This window comes from Gymnoscopelus braueri (genome assembly GCF_963280865.1).
Source record: "Gymnoscopelus braueri genome assembly, chromosome: 14".
In the NCBI taxonomy this organism is placed as follows: Eukaryota; Metazoa; Chordata; class Actinopteri; order Myctophiformes; family Myctophidae; genus Gymnoscopelus; species Gymnoscopelus braueri.
In genome coordinates, this window is record NC_137619.1 from 35,321,832 (window position 1) to 35,349,664 (window position 27,833).

The 27,833-nt window shown below is 42.0% G+C and overlaps 5 protein-coding genes across 6 annotated transcripts; 1 reads left to right on the forward strand and 4 right to left on the reverse strand.

Moving 5' to 3' along the window:
* The first annotated feature begins 1,188 nt into the window (after positions 1-1,188).
* Positions 1,189-4,249, forward strand: msx3 (muscle segment homeobox 3). The gene is made up of 2 exons (XM_080448984.1): positions 1,189-1,752; positions 2,717-4,249. The coding sequence occupies exons 1-2, from the start codon at positions 1,302-1,304 to the stop codon at positions 3,115-3,117; spliced, it is 852 nt and encodes a 283-aa protein (XP_080305110.1). The 5' UTR covers positions 1,189-1,301; the 3' UTR covers positions 3,118-4,249.
* A 625-nt stretch (positions 4,250-4,874) lies between these two features.
* Positions 4,875-11,619, reverse strand: znf511 (zinc finger protein 511). 2 transcript variants are annotated; one of them, XM_080448980.1, is made up of 6 exons: positions 11,396-11,619; positions 9,540-9,613; positions 8,494-8,695; positions 7,356-7,477; positions 6,617-6,862; positions 4,875-5,534 (listed from the first exon to the last, which is right to left on the reverse strand). In XM_080448980.1, exons 1-6 carry the CDS (start codon positions 11,594-11,596, stop codon positions 5,465-5,467), a joined length of 915 nt encoding a protein of 304 aa, XP_080305106.1. In that variant the 5' UTR covers positions 11,597-11,619; the 3' UTR covers positions 4,875-5,464. The 2 variants fall into 2 exon arrangements, with proteins under 2 accessions (XP_080305106.1, XP_080305105.1); XM_080448979.1 differs by having other exon boundaries at positions 6,617-6,865.
* A 2,659-nt stretch (positions 11,620-14,278) lies between these two features.
* Positions 14,279-15,499, reverse strand: LOC308100104 (eukaryotic initiation factor 4A-I-like; the record flags this gene model as incomplete). Its single annotated transcript, XM_080449005.1, has 1 exon — positions 14,279-15,499. One exon carries the CDS (start codon positions 15,497-15,499, stop codon positions 14,279-14,281), a length of 1,221 nt encoding a protein of 406 aa, XP_080305131.1.
* Positions 15,500-17,012: 1,513 nt separating this feature from the next.
* LOC308100611 (ras-related protein Rab-10-like) lies at positions 17,013-17,645 on the reverse strand (the record flags this gene model as incomplete). Its single annotated transcript, XM_080449677.1, has 1 exon — positions 17,013-17,645. The coding sequence occupies one exon, from the start codon at positions 17,643-17,645 to the stop codon at positions 17,013-17,015; it is 633 nt and encodes a 210-aa protein (XP_080305803.1).
* Positions 17,646-19,345: 1,700 nt separating this feature from the next.
* On the reverse strand, positions 19,346-27,666 carry dnai2b (dynein, axonemal, intermediate chain 2b; the record flags this gene model as incomplete). Its single annotated transcript, XM_080449520.1, has 11 exons — positions 19,346-19,584; positions 20,097-20,243; positions 21,132-21,267; positions 21,560-21,783; positions 21,864-21,986; positions 23,433-23,572; positions 24,159-24,272; positions 24,947-25,089; positions 25,650-25,771; positions 26,771-26,932; positions 27,484-27,666. 11 exons carry the CDS (start codon positions 27,664-27,666, stop codon positions 19,354-19,356), a joined length of 1,725 nt encoding a protein of 574 aa, XP_080305646.1. The 3' UTR covers positions 19,346-19,353.
* Between the last annotated feature and the right edge of the window lie 167 nt (positions 27,667-27,833).

Genomic DNA, 27,833 nt, shown 5'->3' on the forward strand with positions numbered 1-27,833 from the left:
ATGTCGGCTTATTATAAGCAACTTTGGGCTTCTTTTTCTGTAAAGTCGCTTGTAAATATTGTTGGTTACAATGGTTAGTTGCGGGTTGCGTTTTTTTGGGGCTTGTTTCTAAAGTGTAGTTGCTTATTTTGAGCTTGTTTCCTAATTTGTTGTTGTTTGTTGTTTGTCGTTTAAACCAGTGGTTCTGAAACATGTTCATGTCTGTCAAGCAAGCAAGCCTAAAAGGACACCCAAATTAATATGTAGCCTATTTGTGCCTAGCCCTAGAATGTCTGTGATCTTACATACATTTCAAGTATTCCAAATACACAGTCATAGATCGCTCTCGGAGCCCCACTGTGTAGTGGCGATCTGCACGGCCATAAAAGTGCTCTAAACTCCGTCTGTACTCACCCAATAATTAATTCCTAAGAGTTGGAGTCATATTTTGTCCTCTAGTTTCATATCCATTTGAAAGTTCTGCCAGAAAACGTGTGTTTAGTCAAATATCTCCACCTTTTCATGAGTTGCACACGGACGACTTTCTGTAGGGAGCTAGGGGGGGCGACTTGAGTGACGGACCGTTTGGGTACATTCGGTCCGTCACTCAAGTTGCCCCCCCTAGCCCCCCCCTAAGTCGTCCGTGTGCAACTCGTGAAAAAGTGGAGATATTTGACTAAACACACGTTTTCTGGCAAAACTTTCAAATGGATATGAAACTAGAGGACAAAATATGACTCCAACTCTTAGGAATTAATTATTGGGTGAGTACAGACGGAGTTTAGAGCACTTTTATGGCCGCGCAGATCGCCACTACACAGTGGGGCTCCGAGAGCGATCTATGACTGTGTATTTGGAATACTTGAAATGTATGTAAGATCACAGACATTCTAGGGCTAATTTGTGCCAGCCTGCCAGGGACCCCCCATACAAGATTTGTGTTATTAAAAAGTTTCAAAGATATTTGAAAGTAGCAGATTTGAAAATAGCAGATCTACAAGCTCACAATACGTCACATCAAGTCAAGATGCGTTGTGAGCTTGTAGATCAGCTATTCTCAAATAGCCAATGTATATATACATATATATACATATATGCATGTACATGGCTGCTTGTTTCTCTCGCAGTACCTGGCAACACGGGTAGACCTACGTTCCGTGCGTAAAACTGAGCTCACCGCGTAATTGCGCAGCCAGCATCGTCAAGAAAGAGTCGCAGCCAGCAACAGAACAAATTATTCTTGAGAGTGAAACACGAAACAAACAAACAGCCGGGGAGTCAGTGATTGACCAGCCCAGGCCAGCGGCAGACAGAGAACTTGTATGGCACCCCATTCGTGCATCATGATGAATCCTGCACCGGGATCACCCATCACCACCGCTACTCCTGGGGAGACGTTACCAGGGGACCGCTGCCGAAAAATAGGAATCGATGCGCTCAAGAGGCTAGATCTGTCACCTGTTAGAAGATGTATGGACAAAAGTTTAAATCTGCCGTTCAGTGTGGAATCCTTAATATCAGACAAGAAGACGCCGACCACCAGAACCCACTACTCTCCCCCAGAGGCTGGTTCAGGCGTCCAGTCAGACGGGGCCGGGGCAGGGAGTCAGTCACCAGGGGACGTTTACGTCCAGTCAGATGAGGCTGAGAGTCTCCAGTCACCAGGGGACATTTACGCGCACAAGCGGCTCCAGCGGAGTGGAGAAGCGGCCGACGACCTCAGTGACAAGGAACAGAGTCCCTGGTTTCACACTTCATACGCCTCCCCTCCAAGTGAGTTTGCTGTCATTCTCTCTCTCACGTTTACGTGTAGCTACTGTTGGGTTACATTCTACTAACTGAAGCGTAGCCATCCTCCTCCTACTGTAGGTCTATTAAAGCAGTGGTTCCCAAACTTTTTAGCTCAAGTCCCAAAAGAGAAATTAGACGTTTGCCCCGGTACCTAAACTAGTGAAAATAGCAGATCTATGAGCTCACAACATGATGCTTAGCGCCGCGCTGTGAGCTTGCAGATCGGCTACTTTCACTACTTCTTCAACATTTGTTTTCTAATTTGTTTTCTTTTGAATTTTTTGAATTTATTTATATTTATTCATGGGATTATTTTGAATTTGAAAAAAAATGTTGCTTTTTATTATATATATAAAAAAGGTTTGACATTCACTCGTGACTCATAAAAATGTGTCCGCGACCCACAAATGGGCCCGACCCACTGTTTGGGAAACAGTGTATTAAAGTATTGTATTTTATTCATCCTGATCGTTCCTCGCTACCTGTTATCTAAAAGTGCCGCTTTCACTTTGGTGATAAACAAGGTGCCTTTCTTGTGTTTATCCCTGTATTATGTTAACCAATTTTGTGAAACCACTTGGTTGGAATCTAATATTATTATTTGGCTGTGAGTGACCTCCTGATCTGTCTTTCCAAATGGACTTCAGGGGAGGGTGGAGTAGGTTGTGAACCTTTTTGCTTTTTACTCGATTACTAAATAAATGCTTGCTCAATTAAGACAAAAATGTAACCTTAATAACTTGGATCTGTCTGTGAACTGTTGGTCGTGTTTTTTTAAATTCAATCTCAAATATGAAAGTCACAATTTCACTTTAACTGGAACCAACCCCGATTGTTCCCATCTATATTGGTCAGTTATTCCGCTATTCTAAACGTCACGGTAAATTATTAATTTAAAAAAATCAAACTCATAGCAAGTGCTCAAGACCTGTTTTCCCTATTACAGGACTCCCCAGCCCGCCCTCGTGCCCTCTACGGAAACACAAGAACAACAGAAAACCCAGAACTCCCTTCACAACCTCTCAGCTGCTCTCTCTGGAGAGGAAGTTCCGTCAGAAACAGTACCTTTCCATCGCGGAGAGAGCGGAGTTCTCCAACTCCCTCAGCCTCACAGAGACCCAGGTCAAGATATGGTTTCAGAACCGCCGGGCCAAGGCCAAGAGACTACAGGAGGCCGAGCTGGAGAAATACAAGCTGGCGGCCAAGCCTCTGCTCCCGGCCTTCGCCTTCCCCTTCCCCCTGAGCCATCATCATCCGTCCCTGTACGGGGCCCTGCATGGACCAAGGCCTGCCTTACCGCTTCCAGGACTATTCGGTGGACCATATGGGATGTACTACTTGTCTTAACGTTGTCTCTTATTTTTAAAGACTTGTTTTAAAAACCAGTGGTTTCCAAGCAGTGGGTCGGGACCCAATTGCGGATCGCGGGTCCATTTGTCTGGGCCGCGAGTAAAATATCCCCTTATTTTATTTTTACATTTCCTACATTTTGTTTTTGATTATTTCAAAAATAATTCCCATTCCCCCCCCCCCAAAAAAAATCTAACATTTTCATGAATTAAAAACAAATTCAGACATTTTTCAAAATACTTTCATAAATAAATACCAAAAGTCAAAGAAATTCCATAAATTCGAAAACAAATGTTTAATAGTGAAAATTGCCGATCTACAAGCTCAGAATGCTTCACATTGTGAGCTTGTAGATCTGCTATTTTCACTAGTTTGGATCCCGGGCAAATGTCTTAATTTATTTTTTGGGTCTCGAGCTAAAAAGTTTGGGAACCACTGCTATAAACTATGCCGTTATGTCAATATGCTGCCTATTCATTACAGACTCGTTTCCCTACGCATACCAATCATAGCCTACTCATGTCCATGATCTCGTTTTGCATAAAACCCTTTAATGTTGTGAGGCAGACTGTTTAGTGTAAGGAAATTATGTCCCAAGATTATTATTTTTTTGATGGCCAGTAAAGGCTGACAGCAGGGTTTTAAAGAATATTTGGGTTATGAATGCTTTACTAAAGCTTTATAATTTGATGCTTATCAGACGAATGCAATTTCCGGGGCTAAATGGGCTAAAGGTATTCCAGAAAACATTCTTAATAGGCCTATGGTTATAAAAAAAAATAGGATCTTTTTCTATCCCGCCTTAGAACCAAAATGATTTCAAAAAAGCATTTCAAGCTTGGAAATGTCCCCATACAGACCCTCACCCTGTAAGAACCATTTTATAGTGACATGTGAAAATTAAGGCTTCTGACATAAAATAAATGAGAAACTAACTTAGGCCTAAAATTTATTGAAGGTATATTTAAGGATATTCATATCTATAACTTTTATAATGCATCATGTTTGTGTGTGGGTACTCTGACATGCACTAGCCAATATTTATACGACTAAAATATATTGTTTTGAATGTATGTGGTCTTTCTTAATTTGCTAAGTTTGCTTGGAGAGTCCAAGAACTTCACATATTTTAGAAACAGTCAATAGCCAAATTAGTTATTGCTGTGGCCTTTGCAGAAACTTCACTTTACAAATAGGAAATGGTTTACAATGGTATAAAATGGCTTCAAATGACTTAACCCTATAATAGGTTACCATGAGCCATGCAGTAATTTAAGGAAAATAAACAGTTTATCGGTGAACCACTGTATTTTCAGGTGATGTTGTTCTAACATCATTTTGAATTCAAAGTCACAAATATGAATATGTTTAAAGATTGTCGCTTTACAGAGATAGTTACAATGGTTTGAAAGTTTAGGAATTAGTCTAAAGAAATTTCAAAACCTTGTGACACAAATGTTAAGTCCTCTTCCAAGCCTAAAACCAACAAGAGATATTCTACTAACCACAGTAGAATGTTGAATTGTAAGCAATGTATCATTATTGCTGGAAGTGTAAATAATAAACTATTTTTGCAAACTTTTAAAAAGATAACAGTGATGGATTACAGATATCTATATTTATAGTCATCAATGTACAGTGTATTCATTGGTGGTGAAAATGTTTTTTACAACTATTAAAATGATTCCAAACAGGATATCTTGTGTGGTAATATAGATTCCATGTAGATTTCCATTTTGTTAATAACAGACCTATACAATTGTATTATTTATTCAAATTGTTTAAACTTTTTAAAAAAACTTTACAAGGCCTCATAATTGTAAAACACAAAGCAGAGTTTATACATTTTAAGCTAGTTATCAGGCTGTCAACATAAAACCACTGCCTGCATACAAATATACACAAATGAAGGTTGAGAAAAGGAACCAGACATCGGGCCATTGCACTGGATGAAGATCAAGGCTCATGTAACAAGATTGTGTTCACCATTGTATCATCTGCTACGGAAAACACGGTTTCTAATATTCAGGAGTACTGTTGGCCCCATCTGTTAACGGCCAGATTGTCACCATGTGGAGGAAAGGCGAAATGGGAGCCATGTTGTAGGAGACGATAAATTATACACAACTTAAAGGTATTCTGTGATCGCCTGTATTGGCCTCCAGGTCCATGTCACTCAACACAGATCTGTATAACATCAACTGGTATATGAAAATGTGAGTCTTTGCTTATAAAAATGTATTCACAGTTAATGACACATTTTACATGAAATGTACTCAGTTACAACAAATCAATATACAAAGTTAATCATCTTTTGAGACAAGCTATAGTGATTTTCATAGCTTTATTTTCTCCTTCCTCGCCCTCTGAACCCTCGGACAGAGCCTGGACCAAAGCATACAGTCTTCGGGACCCTGAAACAATACAATACGGCTGCTGACAATCGTATCTCATGTTGATAATATCTAAAGGAAGACCTATAGTAAGCATTATTAGATCGCATGTAATATACATTTTCCTTTTTTATCGTTATATATTTTTATTTGACAGGAGACGTGGAGAGAGAGAGAAATGCAGCAAATGTTCTGGCCAACCAGGAATCAAACCGGGGACTCACTGTCGGGCATTAGAACCCTATTGGGTCACCCAGTAATACACATTTCTAATTATACAACATGGTTGGCATTATTCTGTTTAGAACAGACTAAATAGATACATCACAGATTAGCTATTTTCACCCTGTACTAAAAGGGGTAGTTCACCCCCAAAATGACTTTTTTTATTTACTCACCCCATGAAGCCTAGAATTCATGGAGATTTCTTTGCTTTTGACTGGATCAGGAATGCAACAAAAAAAATCCTTTTGGGGGTGAACTACCCCTTTCATGCATTCTGGAATATTTTCAGCCATTAGCAGACTGGGGTTCAATCCCTACAACTAACACAGAACCAATTTCACTGTTGAAGTTGAAGCAACATTGCAGTTGTAGCCTTTATGTTAAGTCATAGCACTGAGCTAAGTGATACGAGCGAGCATTCATTTCAGCGAGAGAGACTGTCACTTGGATAGAGCAAGCATGCATTAACAGCGATTGAGTGTGCTGTGACGGTAAGCTGCCTGTACCTGTGGTAAACTGTTCAGAAACCAAATTACAGAGCAATGTTGACATAACTCTGAGCAAGGTGGAACTGTTGCATGGAGATGGCGTGTCCAACTACGATGCAAGTAAAATTAGCTCAGTTTATAGGGAGAGAAACGAGAGAGGCACACAGAGGGGGCTCACGAACCACTGCAGCGCAGAGCGGTCTGTAATATGATTTAATAAGTGGCTGTGTCAAAAAGAACAAGCAATTAAGTTGACATTTCAAGATATGTCGTCTTGGACATGAGGGGATTTGAGGCTACACGGGGAAGCAAAACCACCAACTCCACCCGGCAATATAGTGAAAACATGGCTTATGAAAAGAAGCGCCGTAGACTTCACTCAATACTGACCTGTAGGAGTAGCGTGGTTTAAGCTGCTCAGTTGTAGTGGCTGCAGCATCATGACAAGACGCTGAAACCTGTGTGTGTGTCTCCATGGTGGAAGAGCAAGGTGTGTGAAGAGCCTCCACTGTCTCTCCATCCGGAGACGGATGAAGCTCCATGGCTTCCATCTCCTCACACACACCCTCCGACTCACCAACATCCTCCATCACATCCATAGTTGTGTCTCTCTGTGCCGTCTTCTCATCTCTGGCTCTGCTGGTGAAGATATCAAGTCAATGCACTAATATTATGCACATGAGCATGCACGCACAGACTCATACACACACAAAATATAACCACATTCCAGTGATAACACATTTGTTTAGCTAGACATTATTTCTCTGAATAAAAATGCATTCTTGTGATTGTATTTTAAAGTTAAGCTGTACTTTGATTATGCATTAAAGCCCAAAGTTCTTAAGAGTCTAAGTGCCACATGAATTTGCCGATATGAAACCATTGTGAACCTAGACATTTTATGGTCTGACTCTGAGGCCCAAACAGCTGACACACAAAATTATGGAGAAAAGAATAACATCTTATTTAGAGCCAAATAAATGTCTTGCTAGATTTTTGTCAGAGGACTAAAATTATGAAACATTAAGCCTACTGACAAAATGTGGATCACAGTCCCTGCAACTATTTCCTTAAATTATGGTTTGTGATGCCATCTAGTGGACAAATGGAAGAGTGAGAGACATCTCACCTGTCTTTTTTGGCCTTGTCAAATCTGAAATCAGGAGGGTACTTGTGAATAGCAATCACATGGTCTTTCCTCTGTTTACTGGTTCTGAACTTCTGTCCACAACCCTCCACCAGACACTGGTACTGGAAATAAAAGGCAGAGACAGAAATAATAAAAACAAAATTTATATTATTATGTCTGCTAAAAAAGTTCTTGTTGAGGGCATTTTCTCTGCTGTGATATAATGCTGCACTGGCAAAACAATGTGGAGAATGGTCGGCTGCAATTGACTGTCAGATAGAGAGATACAAAGAGTGAGTAATGGAACAAGCTATTTCTAAGCAACATTGTTTGCTCAAGGTTGAGTCAAATTACCTATAAATGTGAGGCGTACCAACCCATACTCGGTTTTGTATGTTTGGGCTGAATGAATTGGAAAGAACATATAATTGTGACTTTTCTGACCAATATTCTGATTGTTGACTGATTTTTTACATCAAGTTTCACTTCTGTTTACTATTATAGTGTAACTACCACAAAATGTTATACTGTCAACATTAATTTATTATTAATATAAAGGAATATACAAATTATATACCAACAATAATCCCAAGTATGATTTATTTCTGAATAATTACCAGTCCCTAATATTGTAGCTCAAACTTCCAGGTGATGATAAGTCCACCTTAAAAGTATCTGTTTCTACAGATAATAATTACATTCAACATGATTCCCTTTTGGACATCTGAATTTCATTCATAATACAAGCTTTTTCTGCAGGCACTTGACTATTGTCAGCAAGCCTTTTAAAATCAATCCACATGTTCAACTGCATTAAAAGGCAAACATAATGTAACTTTGACAAAAGTAAAGGCAACGTAAAGTTCACTGTGTTGGATTATCTATCTCAAGCAAGTTTCAAGTCAATCAAGTTGATTTGCATTTGAAATTAATTAATGGGAACCAATGGCTTCTTGGAAGGTCAAGAAAATGTAAAATTCCCAACAATAAAGTGTACAGTATATAACTTGTAGACATGCATGGTCATTTTTAGAATACATTTAAAACACTAGAATAGCTTGTTTAGAATTGCAGTACATATTGTGATCTTGATTCTTTTTTTGTTTAACGTGTAGCTTGTTAAAATTTTTACAATTACCATATCTTGCCTTTCGGCGAGGATACTAAAAAGGGAGTCATGCCACTCCTGAATGTGAATGTCTAGCAGACGGGCAGATGGTAGGGAGCGGCGACAGGAGCAGCACACGTGTCTGTGTAGAGAGTTGTAGTGGTGCTCATATTCCTCCACGCTGCTGAACACCTGACTGCACCCAGAGATGTGACAGCCAAACTCACACACACTGTTCAAAGCAGAATGGGAAAAGGAAGGAGAGTGTTTCATAAATACATGATAAACATGAAAACTTGAGTCACATCACATGACTAACACTTTCCTGCCTCATGGTAGCGTTGATAAAGAGGACGGTCTGAATGGCCGCTGCCATGATCGTCGATGTCATTTCATTTTCAATGTCGGTGTTGGCGTGTTGGGTAGCTTGCCTCGTGCTAAAAACTATTTCACCTATACACTTGTAACGTGACAATAAACTGAAGTTGCAGTTTAGCAGAGTGATTGCTCTTGTCCAGAGCAAGTAAACAGCATGAATTCTATTAGGGCTGTGCTAAACTAAAGAAATGATTAGATCACTATAAATATGTAATTTTAAAAATCGTTCCAGTTGAAGTGGATGGCACACCACAACTATACCAACAACAACAGCCGTGAACCATATCGTTTGGATAACTTTCAGCACGATTGTATGAGCAATAGAAATATTGACTGCCATTCAAAATCCTTCAGAAGGACATCTGGAATGCAGTTGGTCTCATTCACTTTCGGAAAGTTGTGTTATACACGGAAAAATGAGGAGACAATCATCAATAGCCAACGCTAGCTGGTAGACTAGCTGGCATTACCTCAGGTATAGGCACCCCTCCTAATAATGAATAATTCATTATTAATAATCAGTCAGATTATCCATTATAGTCCATCTTTCAGCACCATGGAGGTGGAGATCAATTACCCCTCTACTGTATCTATCTGAACAGGCAACGAGTACAGACACAAATAAATAAGTATTGCATATATAGTGCATAAGGATTTGCAATGCTTTATTGCATGCATGGTGTAGTGTTGTGTTATACCTGAGCTTTGGCTTGTCATCCGCCTCCAAAGTAGACAGGTTTTGTATATACAAGTGTCTGAGAACGTCTCCATCCTGTAAAGGTAATCACAATACACACATTCAGGGAGCAATAACGGAAGCAAATAGACCGTGTTTGTGACTGTGTTCGCACTATAGAGAAAACACCTTTGAGTGTGTACAAACAGAACCAAACAGACCTTTATGGGTCCAGTTGGTTTCATTTGCACACTAATAACTGTTAACAGTGCACTCAGGATTGTACAGTGAAAGCTAGTAGCTATTACCTCCATTGGTGAAAACAAGTACTGTACAATTTTGAGGTTTCTTTTAACTTTAAGCAAAGTTAAAAGAACCCTCAAAATTGTACAGTGATGGAAACACTCAAATGAGTGTTTCCATTTTTCTGTTCTACCCCACTACACCTCAGAGATGCAAATATTGTACTTTTCACTCCACTAATATTATTTGCCAGCTTTATAGTTACTAGTTACAATATTTGTAATTCAAAGCATTAATTAACTGGCGTATGATGTATTATAAGTAGCTCGCTGGTCCATAGCGTTAGAAGGAGTTCTCCTTAACGCTATGGGACTTTCGAGTCTTTGCGCATGCTGCATGCACCACAGGCTGCGCATCCTCTTGTCTTTAGTAAAAAAAATATATATATACACTTTTGCTAATCACCAAAACAGACGGTTTTATGGAGTTGAAGGCCTACTCTACTTAGTGGAAACACTCTGAGCCCCCCACCTCACGTCTAAAATACAGGTTTTGGCCAGAAAAGAAAATATTTCACCAGGAGGAAAAATCTGGTCAACAGAAACATTCTATCGACCAGATCTGTAGAGGGCGCAGTGGAGTAACCACATAATGTTTTCCTTCCAGTGAAATATTTTATTTTCTGGCCAAAATGTGTATTTTAAACGTTGAGGTGGGGGCTCTGAGTGTTCCCACTAAGTAGAGTAGGCTTTCAACTCCACAACCCCGTGAGTAGCGAAAGTGTATTTTTATTTTCTTTACTAAAGACGAGAGGCTGCGCAGCCTGCGCTACCGCGGGTGTGAGGGGAAATGATCGAGAGTTGTAGGGTTCACCCCCCATGGACACAGGGACTTTCTGCACTATGCCCCGTAGACACTCGCTACGGGGTAGTAGTTTAATGTAATAATCCATATCTTTCAATAAAGATATTTTAATGATGTTTTTAATGCCGTCTGTGGCCGATTCTGTCGGAAGTTCCCAATGGGCGGTAGTGACGCGCCCCATCTGGTGAAACCCGGAATTACACTCAATGTAAACAGGAAGTAAACGAGGGTGAAAAAATGGCGTTCGGCCACAGACGGCATTAAAACACTTCTTTATTGAAAGATATGGATTATTACATTAAACTACTGCCCCGTAGCGAGAGTTAACATTTGGGGCTTGGGGGTAAGCACCTTTATTTACAATTTGTACATGTTTGGAGTGTCTACGGGGCATAGTGCTGAAAGTCCCTGTCTCCATGGGGGGTGAACCCTACAACCCTCGTAGATTGAAAACGTCAGAATCATAAATACGTCTACGAGAGTTGTATTCTACAGCTAGACCAGAGCTATATTATAAGATATAAATATGCTGCTACCCAGCATCAAAGTAATTAAAATCAACTAAACCTTTAACCAGCTGAACACATTACAGCATTACTATTACAATACATTGATACACCAGTAACGAAATAGCCGCACTTAAGACGCAAGCCAACAGCGTTACTTTACTCAAGTAACATTTTGAATACAGTTACTTTTACTTGTAACAGGGCATTTCTACATTGTGTTTTTTCTAGGTAAAAAATGTGAGTACTTCTTCCACCACTTTACCTCAAATAACTCGTGGTCCTTGTTTACATGGATCCGTTGAGGGCTGAAGGTAAACGGCGTCGGTGTGTTGTTATCACCTGAACAACTTTCACTTCGTCTGGATTCCTTTGAGTGCGTGTCAGTTGTGAGGATGCCTTCAGTACAACTCTTCGCCAAATAGTCGCTATCTGTTAAAAGTCGTAATAATTCTGTCTCTAACATGGTTTCTACACACTTTCGTACTGGCCAACGGCAGTCCTCTATCAGCGTTGGCAGGTTTTGTGAGAGAAATAAGCAACCAGGTCTAGGAAAACAAGCCCAAAAGTAGCAACTAGGCCACATTAGCACTTTAAATAGCCGATCTACAAGCTCACAACGCGTCGCAATGTGACGTGAATATTTGAGAAACACTGAATATTGAAAAAATTGTAATACAAAAAAAATCGGAAGCAAGCCTAATAAGCAACTACACTTTCGAAACAAGCCGCAACCACCAATATTTACAAGCAACTTTACAGAAAAAAAGCGGACATGGCAACACTACTACTGTGGCGCGGAGTTACTACGTCACTTCTGGTAGCCTAGTTATTTTTTGGGCTTTCTTTCTTTCTTTTTTATGTTGACAATGAACGCTCTGGAAATTCCTATGTTCAATGAAGACCTGTTTTAAATGTACCTTTGAATGACCTTGCGTCATCAGGCTGTTAGTGTCCCACCACACCTTCATACTGTCATGTTAGGCATTATGTCCGTAATACAGGCTTACATTACCTCTACAACGCCACCTATCGGTTGTATCGTGTATAGCAGTGATGCTCAGACTGTGGTGTAGGGCAGTGGTTCCCAAACTGGGGGTCGGGACCACCCAGGGACCCCCCAAATAATGTTTTGGGGGTCTCTAGATGATTTTAGCTTAATGTACAACATCGTTTTCTCACTCAACACACAGTAAACAAACCAACGTACAATTTAAGTGTATAGCCTACAGGGTATTGTATCTGCACATTTCTAAAGTTACAATTTAATCACTTTTAAGACCCCTTTAATACCAAATTGGCCAATTGTCAAATATTATGTAAGAAAGAGGCAAACATTGTGAAAATAGCCGAACTACAAGCTCACAACAAGTGCGAGTGATCTTGTAGTTTGGCTATTTTACAATATTATCTGTGGAACCGAGTCAAACTAAATGTAATGCCTACAATTCCAAGTGCTTGTCAGGGTGGGGGGTCCCCAGTTCAAATATGATTAGCAATCATATATCAATCAATAGCAATCGATGAGCTCTGTCGCTTTCCTGTCAGGTGTCACATCACAGTCGTACAGGTGTAATGCAGTGGGCGAAATTATTTATTCCATCGTTTTGTAGTATTCTGTGAGGAGAGGATCATACAGGTAGAGTGAGAGAAAAGGGAAAGAGATATAAGGTTAACATAGAACAAATAAAGATGTTAGATAGCATACGTGAAAGCAGATATTGGTATCAAAGCATTATACATGATATTTAGCACGTTAGCATCTTATGCAGGTATGAAACATTAACATCATATAAAGGTGAAAAAAAAAGTAGCAGCAGGTACAATGTTTCTTAAGGTGCCTTTTCAAGGACCAGTTTGTGCAGCATGGAAGGGTAAAAAAAAAACACCACATATTTTTGCATGGTTAAAAACCACCTCAGGCAGGTCATTCCAAGGTCACAAACAACATTGGGGAGACTTGAGCACAAATATTTAACAGCAAACAGATGAGCACACTTTTTCTTAGTGCTTTACTGTGTACCCATCCTATATTAATTAGTGCACCCATCCTATATTAATTAATATTATTCTGTGGGTGGGCAGTGGGCATCACAAACGAAACATGCCCCATATATTACAGAGACGACATTTCTCTTGTTGCACAAAAGACTGCGCACTTCTCAGAATGTTAATATTCATGTCTGGGCTGGGCTGGTATTTATCCAGCATTCAATGTAGTGCCAGCTTCTACTTCTGTCACAGTGAATAATTTTGGTCCTATCATTTGTTTGTATTCAACAGTCAACAGACACATCTGACTCTACTAGAGTCTGCCTGTGTGTCTGTGTCTGGAGCTAATCTCATAAACCGCTGGACCAATCAGCACCAATTGTCTTGTGCACACTTGTCCGTAGGCCACAGGAGTACCTCCACTCACCCCCCCTCCCCCACATTTGATACTATTGTATTATTTGTATTATTATTTTTAAGTTGATGCCCCTGTGTGTGTAAACACCCCAAGCACACCTTGAAAGAAGATAACGGAGCTTTTAGTTTATTGATGCCCAAAACAGATTCAAAGTGGTTAGCACTTTTCCAAACAAACCCCCCAAAAAGAATTCAAATGACATGCAGTCTTTGAGCAGACACTCAATTCCTTCAGTCGACCCCACCTTTTCAACTCCAGTCCTTTTTCTTTTTAAAACATCAATTTTAGAAAATAATTTGGTCTAAATTATATTGAGTGCCACCAGGCTCAGACATTGGTATGGCGACAAACAGACCTTGTTTCGTTTTGGGGAATGATAAGGTTTTTGTGGACTTTGGGATGAAAGAAAAATTCTCAACCCGGGCAGCGGCATAAATGTACTAAGGCAGGCCAGGCAGGCACAGAACAGTCCATCCTTGCCCGATAAAGATGGCCAGAAAACTTGTGTGAAATGCAATACTTGGCAACGAAACTAGGATCAGGACGATCAGAACTACAGCCTTCCATTAGCAGTTCATGAGGGGATGCTGATGGGAGAGAAAGTGAAGGGAGTGCGGGGAGAATCTTGTCAAGCCACGAGGGTGCAGGGTGGCATAACTGGGATCAGTGAGAACTAAAGGGACACATTTGAGAAAGGGGGAACAGGGGTAGAACCAAATGGCGGGCAGAATCTTTTTTTTAGATGAGGTCGGCGACATTCATGGGCATCTCCTCCACGGTGGTGTTGTAGAAGGTCTCGATGTCACGCAGTGTGCGCTTGTCGTCCTCTGTCACCATGTTGATGGCCACGCCCTTCCTGCCAAAGCGACCACCGCGGCCAATCCTGTGGATGTAGTTCTCCCTGTTGGTGGGCAGATCGTAGTTGATGACCAGGGACACCTGCTGTACGTCTATACCTCTGGCCAGAAGGTCAGTGGTGATGAGGACTCGACTGGAACCAGAGCGGAACTCCCTCATGATCACATCTCTCTCCTTCTGCTCCATGTCTCCGTGCAGGGCAGAGACAGTGAAGTCCCTGGCGTGCATTTTCTCGGTGAGCCAGTCCACCTTCCTCCTGGTGTTGATGAAGATGACAGCCTGGGTGATCGTCAGGGTCTCGTACAAGTCACACAGGGTGTCCAACTTCCACTCCTCCTTCTCCACATTGATGTAGAACTGGCGGATACCCTCCAGGGTTAACTCCTCTTTCTTCACCAGGATGCGGACGGGATCACGCATGAACTTGTTGGTGACCTCCAGGACGTCGCTGGGCATGGTGGCAGACAGCAGCACAACCTGTGTGTTGCTCTCTAGTTTCTGGAAAATCTCGTAGATCTGGTCTTTGAAGCCTCTGCTCAGCATCTCGTCAGCCTCGTCCAGCACAAACATCTTGATGTGTTTTGAGAGGAGGTGCTTGCGGTTGAGCATGTCAAAGACACGTCCGGGGGTTCCCACCACGACCTGTGGGGCCTCGGCCTGAAGCTTCGTCACATCGGCGCGGACGTTAGTCCCTCCGATGCAGGCATGGCAGCCGACACCCATGTAGTCCCCGAGGGCCAGGATCACCTTCTGGATCTGCTGAGCCAGCTCCCTGGTGGGGGCCAGGACCAGGGACTGTGTGCCCTTAAGCTCCACACTGATCTGCTGCAGGATGGAGATGGCAAAGGTAGCAGTCTTCCCCGTCCCAGACTGGGCCTGAGCAATCACATCATGACCTTTGATACAAGGGATAATGGCTCTCTGCTGGATAGCAGAGGGCTTCTCAAAACCATAGGCATAGATCCCCCTGAGAAGATTCTCATTCAGGTTCATCTCATCAAAACTGTCCACGATCTCGGTGCAGTTGCTTTCAATGATTCCATCTGGCTCCATGCCCTCAGGACCATTGCCTTTGTCTCTCTCCTCATAGTTGGCCGACATTATTACCTAAAATATTTTAACTTCGACTTTATAACGAAGTCTGGCTGAAACCTTGCCCAAAGGAGCCATATACAGTACATCCTAGATATGCCATGGATGACTGATGTCATACATCACTGACGTCACAGGCTGGCTGCCCATATATGTACAGATGGAGGGCCTTCAAGTATCTGATCTCTCTGTGTTCCGGGGACTGTGGTATCCAGAAGGTGCGTGTGCATGCGTGTGAGTGTGTGTGCGTGCGTGTGCGTGCGTATGTGTCCGGAGATAATCTCGCAAACTGCTGGATGGATGTCTCGTGCACACTGCCATGTATTTCTTAAATCCTATAATGGAAGTTAATGGGGTTTAGATCGGGGCTGACACCTTGCCCAAATTTGGAGTCATACATCATACATACATCATAGATGACTGACATCAACTTCAAGCCTGAGATCCACATTGGAGCCACACCGTTCCCATGTGAAGATCCACATAATTCGATTTATATCAAGAGTCCAGAGATTATTGTAGGAAGAATGTGAGTTCAGTAGGAGTAGCAAAAATATGTTTTGAAGAAAATGCTAAATGGTGGACAATCTAGTTAACCGTAGAGTATGGGAGAGTTGCATCATGATGAACCGAGGAATCCAGGGAAATTTGTACCTATAAAATAAAAAGGGTACCTACAGTTGAAGAATTACTCACTAAACAAAAATGCTAGATGGCACTAAAAATAGTTATTTCGCTCATAATCGTATGGGGACCCCGTCACAGAGTGGCTCAGACCCTCTGCCTGAAGATCGGGGGTGTTGAATCTCAGGCATTACATTGCACCTTGTATCTTAAAAATGCTACTGTATAAATGGTACTAAATAGAAACATTACAAGTGCCTAAACTAGGCTGAAGCACCAGTAGACAACCTTTAAAGAACTTTTAAAGAGCCAGGGATTGAACAGGTTCTCTGTACACGACAGGGGTGATAGGACCCCTGTCTGTAAAGGCCAAAACATTGTCTTCCTTGACCTCCTTGGGTGCACAAACTATTTGCCGCTGATCAGTCTAGTTGTTTGTAGTCTCGCATAGCCAGACAACTATTCCACAATCTCCAAATGCTATATAGTGGAACTACTCCTTGCGAAATCCAAGACAGGAAGCTGTCATCTGTTCGTCATTTCGGTTCACAAATAAAAATTAGCGTTACATCTTTTTTTTTCATTTTTCATTTCTGCTAAGCAGCAAGCTATATATGCGAAGATGATTTTGATTTATATTAGGATAAATTTGCGCGACTGTAAAGACGAAACGGAAGTGGGGTGGAGGCGTCACATCCGCTTTACCGCTTGATTATTTTCAGCTCTTCCGTTCTCCAGACTGTATGACAGAAGCACTTGAAAATTGTGGGAGGTAACAGTCTGGCTCGCGAGACTAAGTAGTTTGCAACCCACACAGACACTCAGACAGGAGCGAAAACATAATCTTCGGTCTGGCGGAGATAATTGGTCGTGGGAGTGTGTGTGTATGCAGTTTTGTTCAAGCGCAACACTTGCTCTTCTTCAGGGAATACTTGTTCTTCCATCGCGTGACTACACTCCCGCTGTTGAGGTTGACGTTGACGTTTTTTTTGGGTTCTACATACATGTCGCTGTGGATGTCTTCTACTAACTCCAGGAAAGCCTTCTCAATGTTGATGTTGTCCTTAGCACTCGTCTCCATAAACGTAATGCCATGCTCCCTTGCAGTCTGCTCCCCCTTGGCCTTTGGTACGACTCTCTTGTCCTCCTTGTCACACTTGTTGCCTATCAGCATTATCCTAACATCGTCATTTGCATGCTCACGGATGCAGCGCAGCCATTTGCTGATATTTTCAAAGCTCTTGGCATTAGCTACGTCATAGACCAGCATGATGCCCATGGCTCCTCTGTAGTAGGAGGTGGTGATGGTGTGGAACCTCTCCTGGCCTGCTGTGTCCCATATCTGTAACTTGATCCTCTTTCCCTGTACCTCAATGGTTTTCATCCTGAAGTCTATTCCTATGGTGGAGATGTACGTTGCGTTGAAGGCATCGTCTGTGTAGCGGCACAGTAGGGATGTCTTTCCCACGGCCGATTCTCCAATCAGAAGCAGCTTGAACAGCAAGTCGTAAGTGGACGTCTTCCTTGACATTTTAGTTGAAACACTTGTGTTCCCCCGGACAAAGAAAAATATATATCTTAGGTTAAGTTAAGTTATTAATTTAGTTAAGGTTAATCAGATCTCCTTTTTTGATGAACCCTGATGGGCTGTGAGGATCCAATTGATTGTTAGAATCTTGGATCTGTTGATTAGCTTAGTTTTGCTAGCTAATTAGTTGGCTTAAATACTGACCTAAATAAATACTGACGTGTCGTGACATCACCGGTTACGTGTTTCCATGTCACCAGCATAGCCACTCCCCTTCTCAGGCTAGGCATGACATATAGAGACACACGGGGACTACAAATTTCACGCCCACTTTTGAGACAGCGCCGCTACTCGAGGTCCGTTAGAACGATGAACTGCAGCTGCCAATGCAATCCCTATGAGAGGATATGAGAATTAGCCTACTTTTGAAATATTCCTACATTAACTGGAGACGATATTGATTTAAATAAAAATATGTTTCCAAATGTATGGAGTGTCTTTGTCAACATATCTTCTTGTTTTCTTAATAGTTGATGTGTTTCACATTTAATTTGCCACTTTAACGAGTTACCCATAATGCTAACACAGCAGAGGGTAGACAGCAGACAGGCATTTCAGTGACATCACTGTCTTTACGAGCGCCGAGCGCCGACCGACAGCGTACCCACTGTAGAGGCAGGAGAGGCGGTCGCCTGCCCAACTAAGGTCTTGCCTCCCCTAAAAAAAAAATAACCCGAAAATGTGTCATTGCGTGCTTAATGTCCTCAAAGTCACGCATCCAACAAGCTTTGAACTGAGCAGATTGGACCTTCTGTTCCAGAGATAATGACCAAAACCTATTGAAAACGGCCACTTTCGCCAGTTTTCTGGGTATTGAAAACCTCAAGGGATGCGTCCGTGATGCGACCACTTAAAGTCTGGATCTCCGATGCTAGCGGTTTTGACATACTGATGGAGTATATTATAGTATATTGTGGGTAGTATATCGAGATGAAAGATATGGGACATTAAAAAGGACAAATTAAACAAATGGGACAGATTATTAGAACACCAAAAAAATCGCTACAGCCTCAGTAGTTAACCAGTGAAATGACGGTATTTTACAATGCCTCTCATAGAGATTGCATTGAGAGCTGCAGTTCATCGTTCTAACGGACCCCGAGTGTCAAAAGTGGGCGTGGATTTGTAGGCCTTCCGCTTCCGGCCGTGTGTCTCTATAGGCCTGACATGACACAGCGGGTATTGATCTCAGATATCTTTTGACATTATCTGACTAATTTTAAATTAGTTTGTTTATAGGCAGTGGTATGCTTATGGTTAGGCATGGTTAGGTTTCGTGTTGTTTCATTAATTTATTTTCATTAAGATTCTGTTAGTAGCCTACACTTAAGGTTAGCATTTTGTGTGGTTTAAGGTAAGGTTAGGAATAGGATTAAGAGCCGTCAGTCAGTCATTCTGTGATCAGCCAGTCTCCGGCACCGTTGGACCGATAGTGAAACTATGCACGCACACTCCCAGGAGGTTAAGGAAGAATCTCATCATCATAAGCAATAGGCCTACAACAACACCACTCAAATGTTCAGAATACAAACAAATCATGTCAATGAATTATTTAATAATGTAATAGCAACAACTTTGAAACTGTACATGTACATAAATACATATGAACATTTATATACTTAATAAGGTAATTACTTGGAGTCTTGGACAACTATATGTCTCCCCGGTGTCTCTCCTCTTCTTGTTTCTTCTTCTCCGATTCCACTGTCTCGAAGAACTCGGCCTCGACACGGGCAATCATCTCCTCTGGGCTCTCCTCTCCATCACCCTCCGGGTTGGCAGACTCCTCCTTGCTCTGCTCGGAGCGGCTGCGCTCCTTCATACGCATCTCGCGATGGCGCCCCTCCAAGATCTTCTCTCGCTTGGTCTCACGCTCGAACATCTGACCGAGAAAGACAGATTGTCACGCGGTCTTGCATGTGTGTATTCATGTTGTCATGTCATGTATAAACAAAGGTTTGTATCTTTGAAATTGACAAACAACTTGGCAAACAAGCCTTCATGTGCGCTGCCTCTGTCAAATAGCTTTGACAGATCTGAAGCTAAGAACTTGATCACCCTTAGGTCTTTTAAAAGTTTATTGTCCGATCTGATGGCACTCAATCGGACAGTGCACCTGCTTCCCTACACCTGCTTCCCCTACTTGTTTTTTTCAAATTAATTTCTCAAGTGTGCTATTATTTTTCTTGCCTTATGACTCTGTTGCACTCTTAACTTATTTGCATTTTTTTATCCTGCTGCTACCTAAACATGGCTCCCTCAATGGAACTGTATAAATAAATCTCAAATACAAAATAAAATAAAATACAAGTTTGTACGTTTTAACATTGGGCCTTGCTGTCAGAGTTGCTGATTTAGCAGTAATGAAACAGCTGGAGGTGGGTTCTTTCTTACTTCTGTGACCAGGCTCTTCTCGTTCCTCTGTAATGTGCAGAGGCCCGGGGAGATCTCCAGCAGGGTGGCAGTGCCCAGCTGGGAACCACAGGCCAGGAAGCGCCCATTGTCCTGCACCCGTTGGCTGAACAGAGCCTCGTCACATACCTGAGTACAACAACAAAAATATTAATGTCATATATGGGCATATCGGTTGGATCGGCGGTGCTGGACAACTGGATATCCGTATATGTCTATATATGGACATATCGGTTGTCCAGAATCGCCTATCCGAAGGACTCGACAGCGGGCACCACACTCCATTGAGCCCTTGCCGATGCGTGCGCTGGGTTTGAAGTCAGTCGGTACCATACAGGTATATGCGCAATTTGCGCATGACTATATATATGGGCATAACGGTCGGATCTGTGGCTCTGGACAACCGGATCTCCATATATGCCATTAACAAATTCGAACTGACGTGGTGGTCCACCGGCCACTCTGCCGGCCGGGCCGCTCCCATTAGCAAATTTTAATAGGATTTACCTTTTTCTTTTTTTCAAGCTTTTCGACTATATCAAAATTGGCTAATGGGAGGACCGGCCGACGGGCAGGCAGACCACGTCATCACACTCATGTCACTATGACTCAGCCATAACCATATGTTCCCAAAGGCAGCTACGCCAAAATATGGAGTGTGTTGTGTAAACCCATGTGTCGTCATGGCATCAGGCGCAAACAAATCAGTCAGATATGGGCAGATATGTGCCCAGTCAGATATGGGGACAAAAGGGGGCATGCCCATATATGGGCATATATTGATGACATCAGGGATCTCCATATATGGGCATAAAAGGGACATGGACAGACAGATACAGAGATCTCCATATATGGGCATATTGGTCGGATCGGCGGTGCGACGTACTGTATGTGTGAGGGCAACGTAGTGCCCCGAACTCAAGATGTGAGGGCCGCATAGCAACCCGAACTTCTAGTGTCTAAAATAGGGGTTATTAATCGTTGTTAATCACTGTTGCAACCCTAGTAGGAACATACTTTGAGTCGCAGCGTGGCATCATTCTGCTTGAAGAGGATGTCCCACACGTCTAATGTTCCATCTGTCTTGACGGTGAAGAACACTGCGGGGCGAACTGGACTCCAGCAGGCGTCCATCAAGTACGATGTCTGGTACCTTCCAAGGATGAGTATTTGATTTTAGTTTGACTTGTCTCAGGGGTCACATGTTCATCTCTGACACTTTGTGTGGTTGGATGTGGTTGTATGTTGTGATGCAGTGATGCAGTGTGTGTGTGTGTGTGTGTGTGTGTGTGTGTGTGTGTGTGTGTGTGTGTGTGTGTGTGTGTGTGTGTGTGTGTGTGTGTGTGTGTGTGTGTGTGTGTGTGTGTGTGTGTGTGTGTGTGTGTGTGTGTGTGTGTGTGTGTGTTTTGCACTTGGGATGCCCCATTTTGAATACTGTGGCTTACCCTGTGGACATGATGGAGGACTCCTTGATGTCTTCAGACCAGATGCGAGCTGTCCAGTCCCCCACTGTGAGGAAGTTCTTGGGGAAGAAGGGGTTTCTTTGCAGGGCATAGATGGGGCCATGGTGACTGCCGTACGTGCACACAATCTTCTCTGCCGCTGTCTTGGCCTTGCGGTTACAAGACACCACAAGCCCTTGTTCTGTTCCCACCATGAACTTCGTAGGCTGAAGACACAGAAGAGGTTAGATTTGAAATAAGAATATTCATGCCGCTCGTTTACTGACCTGAAGTAACCATGACTCACCATGGTGGGCTCAAACTCTAGGGACATGGCACCTAAGGCGTTGTCCGCGTTGCCTTTCTTGCTGAGGTCCAGCACCAGCCTCTCTGTAGGCTCGCTCATTTTACGGATGTCCCACCACAGCACCTGTAGACAACCAGTGGTGGAAAAAGTACTCACATTTATGACTTAAGTAAAAGTATCAATACTGCAATGTAGAAATACTAGTTACTAGTTACAAATAAAAGTTCGGAATTCAAAATTTACTTGAGTAAAAGTACAAAAGTATTGGTATCAAAATGTACTTAAAGTACAAAAGTAAAAGTACTCATTATGCAGAATGTCCCATTTCACAACTTTTCTAAATGTATAAAAAAGGTGTAAAAATATTTTGAAAATAGCAGATCTACAAGCTCACAATGCGTCGTGATGCGACGCATTGTGAGCTTGTAGATCGGCTATTTTCAAATGTCGAAATGTATATAGGGCTGAAGTGGGTATAACGCATGTTTTGTAATAATAATCAAAACCTACAAAGTAACTAGTAACTAAGTTTTCAAATAATTGCAGTGGAGTAAAAGTACAATATTTGCCTCTGAGATGTAAAAGTACTGAAAATTGGAAATACTCCAGTAAAGTACCTCACAATTTTACTTAAGTACAGTACTTGAGTAAATGTACTTAGTTACTTTCCACCACTGCTCAACGGTGTCACATAAAGAAACAAATGGCTTCGAGAGGTCAGTGAATGTGACCAAAGGTATCAGACTTCACTGGCCGTGAGCGGCAGAGTGGTTTTGTGCCCCCACCCTGGCCCTACTGTGGCTCGGGCCGGGCCCAAGAATGGTATGAGGTGACCCGTGGTGGAAGAAGTACTCAGTTTAAGTAAGAGTAGTAATACATGTACCTTTATTCATACGTAATCTCACTTAAGTCAAAGTACAAAAGTATTAGCATCAAAATATAGTATAGTATATAAGTAACAAATGTAAAAGTATCATTATGCAGAATTCCCATTTCAGAATCATAAGTCACTTAAGCCCTATTTTATGCCTCAGCTATTAGAAAATATGAGATCTACAAGCTGTCAACATGTCGCGGTGTGATGCGTTGTGAGCTTGTGTATTTGATTATTTGATTAATAATTTGAAGGTAAGGTACTATGCATAATCTAAATCTGCAAAGTAACTACTAAAGCTGTCAAATAATTGTATTGGAGTAAAAAGTACAACATTTGCCTCTGAGATGCAATGGAGTAGAACTATTAAGTATAAAAGAATAGGAAAGACTCAAGTTAAAGTAAAAGTACAGCAGACGATCCAGGCGAAATGATGAATCATTTCGCCCTGATGAAGACCTTCCAAGGTCGAAACATGTTGGCAGTTGCCTTTTAATAAATAAAGGCTGTTCCTCCTTTGCCTAAACGTATTTTTACACATGTTTTGATCCCGTTTGATCCGTGAGTTCTTGTTTTTCTAACGTAAAAGTACCTTGAAATTGGACCTAAGTACAGTACTTGAGTAAATATACGTGGTTACTTTACACCACTGGAGGTGACAGGTGCAATGAAAGGCCAACAGAGGCTTGGCTGACCTGGCCGTCGCTGGACGCAGAGAAGGTATCACTTCCTGTCTTTGATTGCAACCAGATGACTTTATAGACAGGATCCCGATGGCTGTGCTCTATTGTGGACATATCCACTGGCTGGCCACCTTTGCGAGTGTCCCAGTAGGCTGATAAAAAGAAACGTGTCATACGGTTATACAGACGCACACAGGCACTTATATGGTATATATGTACTAGGACAGTGGTTCTCAAACATTTTCATGTCAAGGACCCGAATTAGTATTTTGCCGCGAAGCCCCATCTGAAAAGAGTTTGTGCCAAGGACAAACTGGAAGTTAGTCCAAATTTGCACTATCTTTCAAGATTTGTTCATTTCTTTCAAAAATGGCCGATCTACAAGCTCACAACGATTGTAGATTGGCTATTTTTGAATAGCCGAAATATAAAACACAATATAAAACACTGTAAAGCGGTTAAACTGATATTGATACTATATTAACTAATTTAGCTGGGGACCCCCTGGTCACCAGTGCAAAACATTATTTGAATTACAGTGACAGATGAAACTGGTTGAATGAATTAAAGTCATGCTATTGATGATATTTATAAGACTATTGTCTTACATTGACAGGGTAAGACATCAAGAAAGAGTAAATAAGTATGGGGGGGGGTTTGACATGAGAGAGAGAGAGAGAGAGAGAGAGAGAGAGAGAGAGAGAGAGAGAATGAAAGTGAGATGTTGTTATAGCCCACCAATCTGTCCATTGTAGCTGCCCCCAACCAGGATGTGTGAGTCTTTGGGATTGTACTCCAGGCACACAAGAGGAGACACCGGTTTCACAGTCATCTCTGGCTTATTGGGGTTCTCTGGGAACACATGTTATATACAGTAGGCCATATCAGTGTTTGCCAAACTTGTCAGCTCAAGAAAAGAAAATACCCCCAAAAAATATACATTTGGTGTCTCCCTGCCGGGACCCAAACTTACAAAAATACATGATTAATTAACCACTTGTCTTAAACCATAAAATATCCGATCTAAAACACATTTGTTATTTTCACTATTTCTTAAAATGTCAGAAATTCTGAGAAAATGATTTTTTAAGTTTAACATTTTCAGAAGGGGATCTATGATAATACAATCAAAGAAAGAGGTCCCGCACACTGTCTGGAACTTGCAAAAAATGTTGCTCTTTATTAGTCTCAGTAGGACAGACACAGGCTTGATTGTTGTCCTACTGTATGCACCTGTCACCAACCTTTGAGGTGTGCATCGGCCTTCTTCTTAAAGTTTAAAATTGAAATAATAATAGTTATATAAATAGGGGATCTTTACTTGCAACACGTAAAAATGGGTCCGCGACCCATTGTTTGGAAACCACTAGGCCATAAGTCAGCACTTCACATAACGGTTCTCTCTTCACTAATGAGATCTGAACATGAGCCCATAACAAGGCTGTAGATATACAGAGGTTGGACATTTGTTCAATGGTTGCTGTGTTAGCTCGACAGACAGTCTCCAAATAGTCATTGTTACATACCAATGTCCCATATGTAGGAGTCAAAACTCATGTCTTTGGTGGCTTTCTGGAACTCCAGGCAGGAGTAGGCCACAGCCAGCTTCCGGCTGCCATCAGGTTGCCAGGACAGGCAGGTGGCCGTTCGCTTGACCTCATTAGGGTCTCTGGAAAGGTACACGGTAAAAGAACCATACTGGCAACCATACATGTGATTGTCTATTCACGTCTTTGGCCATATATCATAAGTAATCACATACCATTTTCAGCTTTATTTTTCAGATTTTGTTTCTTAAAAGTGTTGTCCAAAGTTATTTTAACAAACCTACGTGAATAACTGAATCGATGTTGGCCAAATGTCATTATAGGAGCTACACCTCTGCCATCAGGTTGCCTGTCCTGGCAACCTGATGGCAGCCGAAAGCTGGCTGTGGCCTACGCCTGCCTATAGATTTAACAGAACAAGTTGGTGAGGAGGGCTAGCTCCGTAGTAGGAGTTAAACTGGACATCAGCTGTTTGAGGACGGGAGGATGAGGAGGAAGCTCTCTAAGATCAGCTAGCGGGGATGAAGAGCTCATTCAGCCACAGACTCACCCCACTATGAAATGTTAGAAAACCACTGGTCTATGTTGACATTTATAAATAATATTTACATATAAAACATTGACTGTTGCTGCATATAGTAGTATTGCTGCAATTATTAGTTTTTGTGTCGGAGGAAATCACCTGAAAACGCTGACGGTCTTGGCCGAGGGCTGCTCCTGGGCCTCCTCTACCTCGTCCTCGTCCTCAAAGTATTGCTGGTAACTGTCTATTGCGTTGTTCTGTCTGATGCAGTGTTCCATGACCTGTGTGAGGGAAGGACACAACCACCTTAGAGCAGTGCTTCTTGAATGGTGTGCCGTGAGACAAGTCCAAGTGTGCCGTGGCATTTTGTGACAACCACACACATTATAAGTGTAATATATACAATTATCTTTTAATTTACTACATCAGTACTTCGTGTGCACTAATTTCTCCATACAGGGTCAAATTCTATACCCTAAAAAGAAAATATTTGAACCACTTTCAACCTGGTGTCCCTATTTTTGGCATGTCATTATAGGTGAAGGTTTTACATTTATTTATTTATATTTTAGAATAATTTCACAACTTTTCAAAAACAGTGAAAATAGCAGATCTACAAGCTCACAACGTCATCACATTGCGATGAATTGTGAGCGTGAAGACCTTTAAGGCTATTTTCGCTATGAAAAACATCATTGAGATTTGGACTTGGTGTACTGGTGTGCCTTGGACACAAAAAGTTAGAAAACCACTGCCTTAGAGGAAAGAAGGGTAACTCTAAACAGCTCCTCTCCTCACACAAGAAAAGAGGCATCCTTTATCAGCTTGAATAGTGACACAGCTGTGGAAGTGACACTGGGATCTGCTGGGCTCACTGATTGAATGATGGATGTTTGGCCAGCCTATGATGTCAGTCAGCTATGACGTATCAAATTACCAAATTTTGGCATGGTTTAAGCCTGATGTGAGCCCCATTGATTCCCTCATATATATTATATATATATTTGAAACATGTAAAAAACAATGCATGGACATACTTTGGGCTACTGGCAGTGTGCACGAGAAATTTGGCGCTGATAGGTAGCTCCGGACAAACAGACACACTCTTATAGACGACTAGCCTCCTACAGAGCCAAATTACCAAGTTCCCAAAGGTGCTAATCAGGATCTCCTTGTAGCCTACTGCTGGTTTCCTATCCAACCCGGTACAGCAGTTCATGCTATTGTATTTGCATGCTGTCCCTCAGGTATAAGCATGAAAGATGAACTGGGACACTCACTCCTCCCAGCTGTAGAATGGTGTTGACATATTGCTCGTTCTTTTCAACTTTCTTCCTGAAGCGGATGGTCTGTTCAGCATCTTGAGCGTTGACATCTTTGGGCCAGCCACCCTCCATGTGGTTCATCCCACGGCTCACTGTTTCAATGTGCTTCGTGTTCACCTGCACAGAGAACAAGACGAGGCGGTGTTCACCGGGTTACAGATGGTGCTGTGAGCTTCCAGATGGCCTACCCGGCGTTGAACTGAAGTACATAAGGCCCCAAATGCTGTTGTCGTAATAGGGTCACTATGCATTTGCCCCTGTGAAATTTGTGCTCTGCATTTACCAATACTAACTATTAGGAGCAGTGCTGCCTTTATCTCATCATTGTACTCATGAAACTCACGAAAGAGTTTCCTCTAGCATCAAAATCAGTTTAACCATTTTAACCTACGCGTTGTAAGCATGGCTATTTATTTTCAAACAATCCTGAAGATTTTTGAACATTTATTAAACATTTTAACAACACAAATCTTGTATGAGGGTCCCTGGCACAAAATATTTTCAGATGGGTGTCCGACGGCCAAATACGTATTCATTTGGGGGTCCTTGACATAAAAAAGTTTGAGAACCACTGCTGTAAGTCTACCAGATTGTGCAGCCTACATAACACCTATTGGTCACCATGCAAAATATGCTACATAGCAGGACGGGACGTCCCATCTGCTTACCTCATGCCCAGACATCTCTTGTGAGCACTGTATGGCAACATCACAGGGGTCTCTCTCTATGAAGTTGGCAGCCAAAGACGGATCGGGGAGAATGTCCACATGCAGCTCAGAAGGCCGGTCAGAGAAGTTGCACTGTCGGCCAAACTCACTGCGATTCTTGGTGTACACGTAGACTATCTCCATGTTGTGACCTGCAAGTAGTGGGAAATTAGCCAATGATGATCTGTTGGTTTTTGTGATTATCCGTGTTGATTTTCTGTGACTTATCCAGAATTAAAAAGTTCTTCAATAATCATTCAGTGATGATAATAACCATATAGCCTGTAAAATGTAGGTCTGATAATGATGTA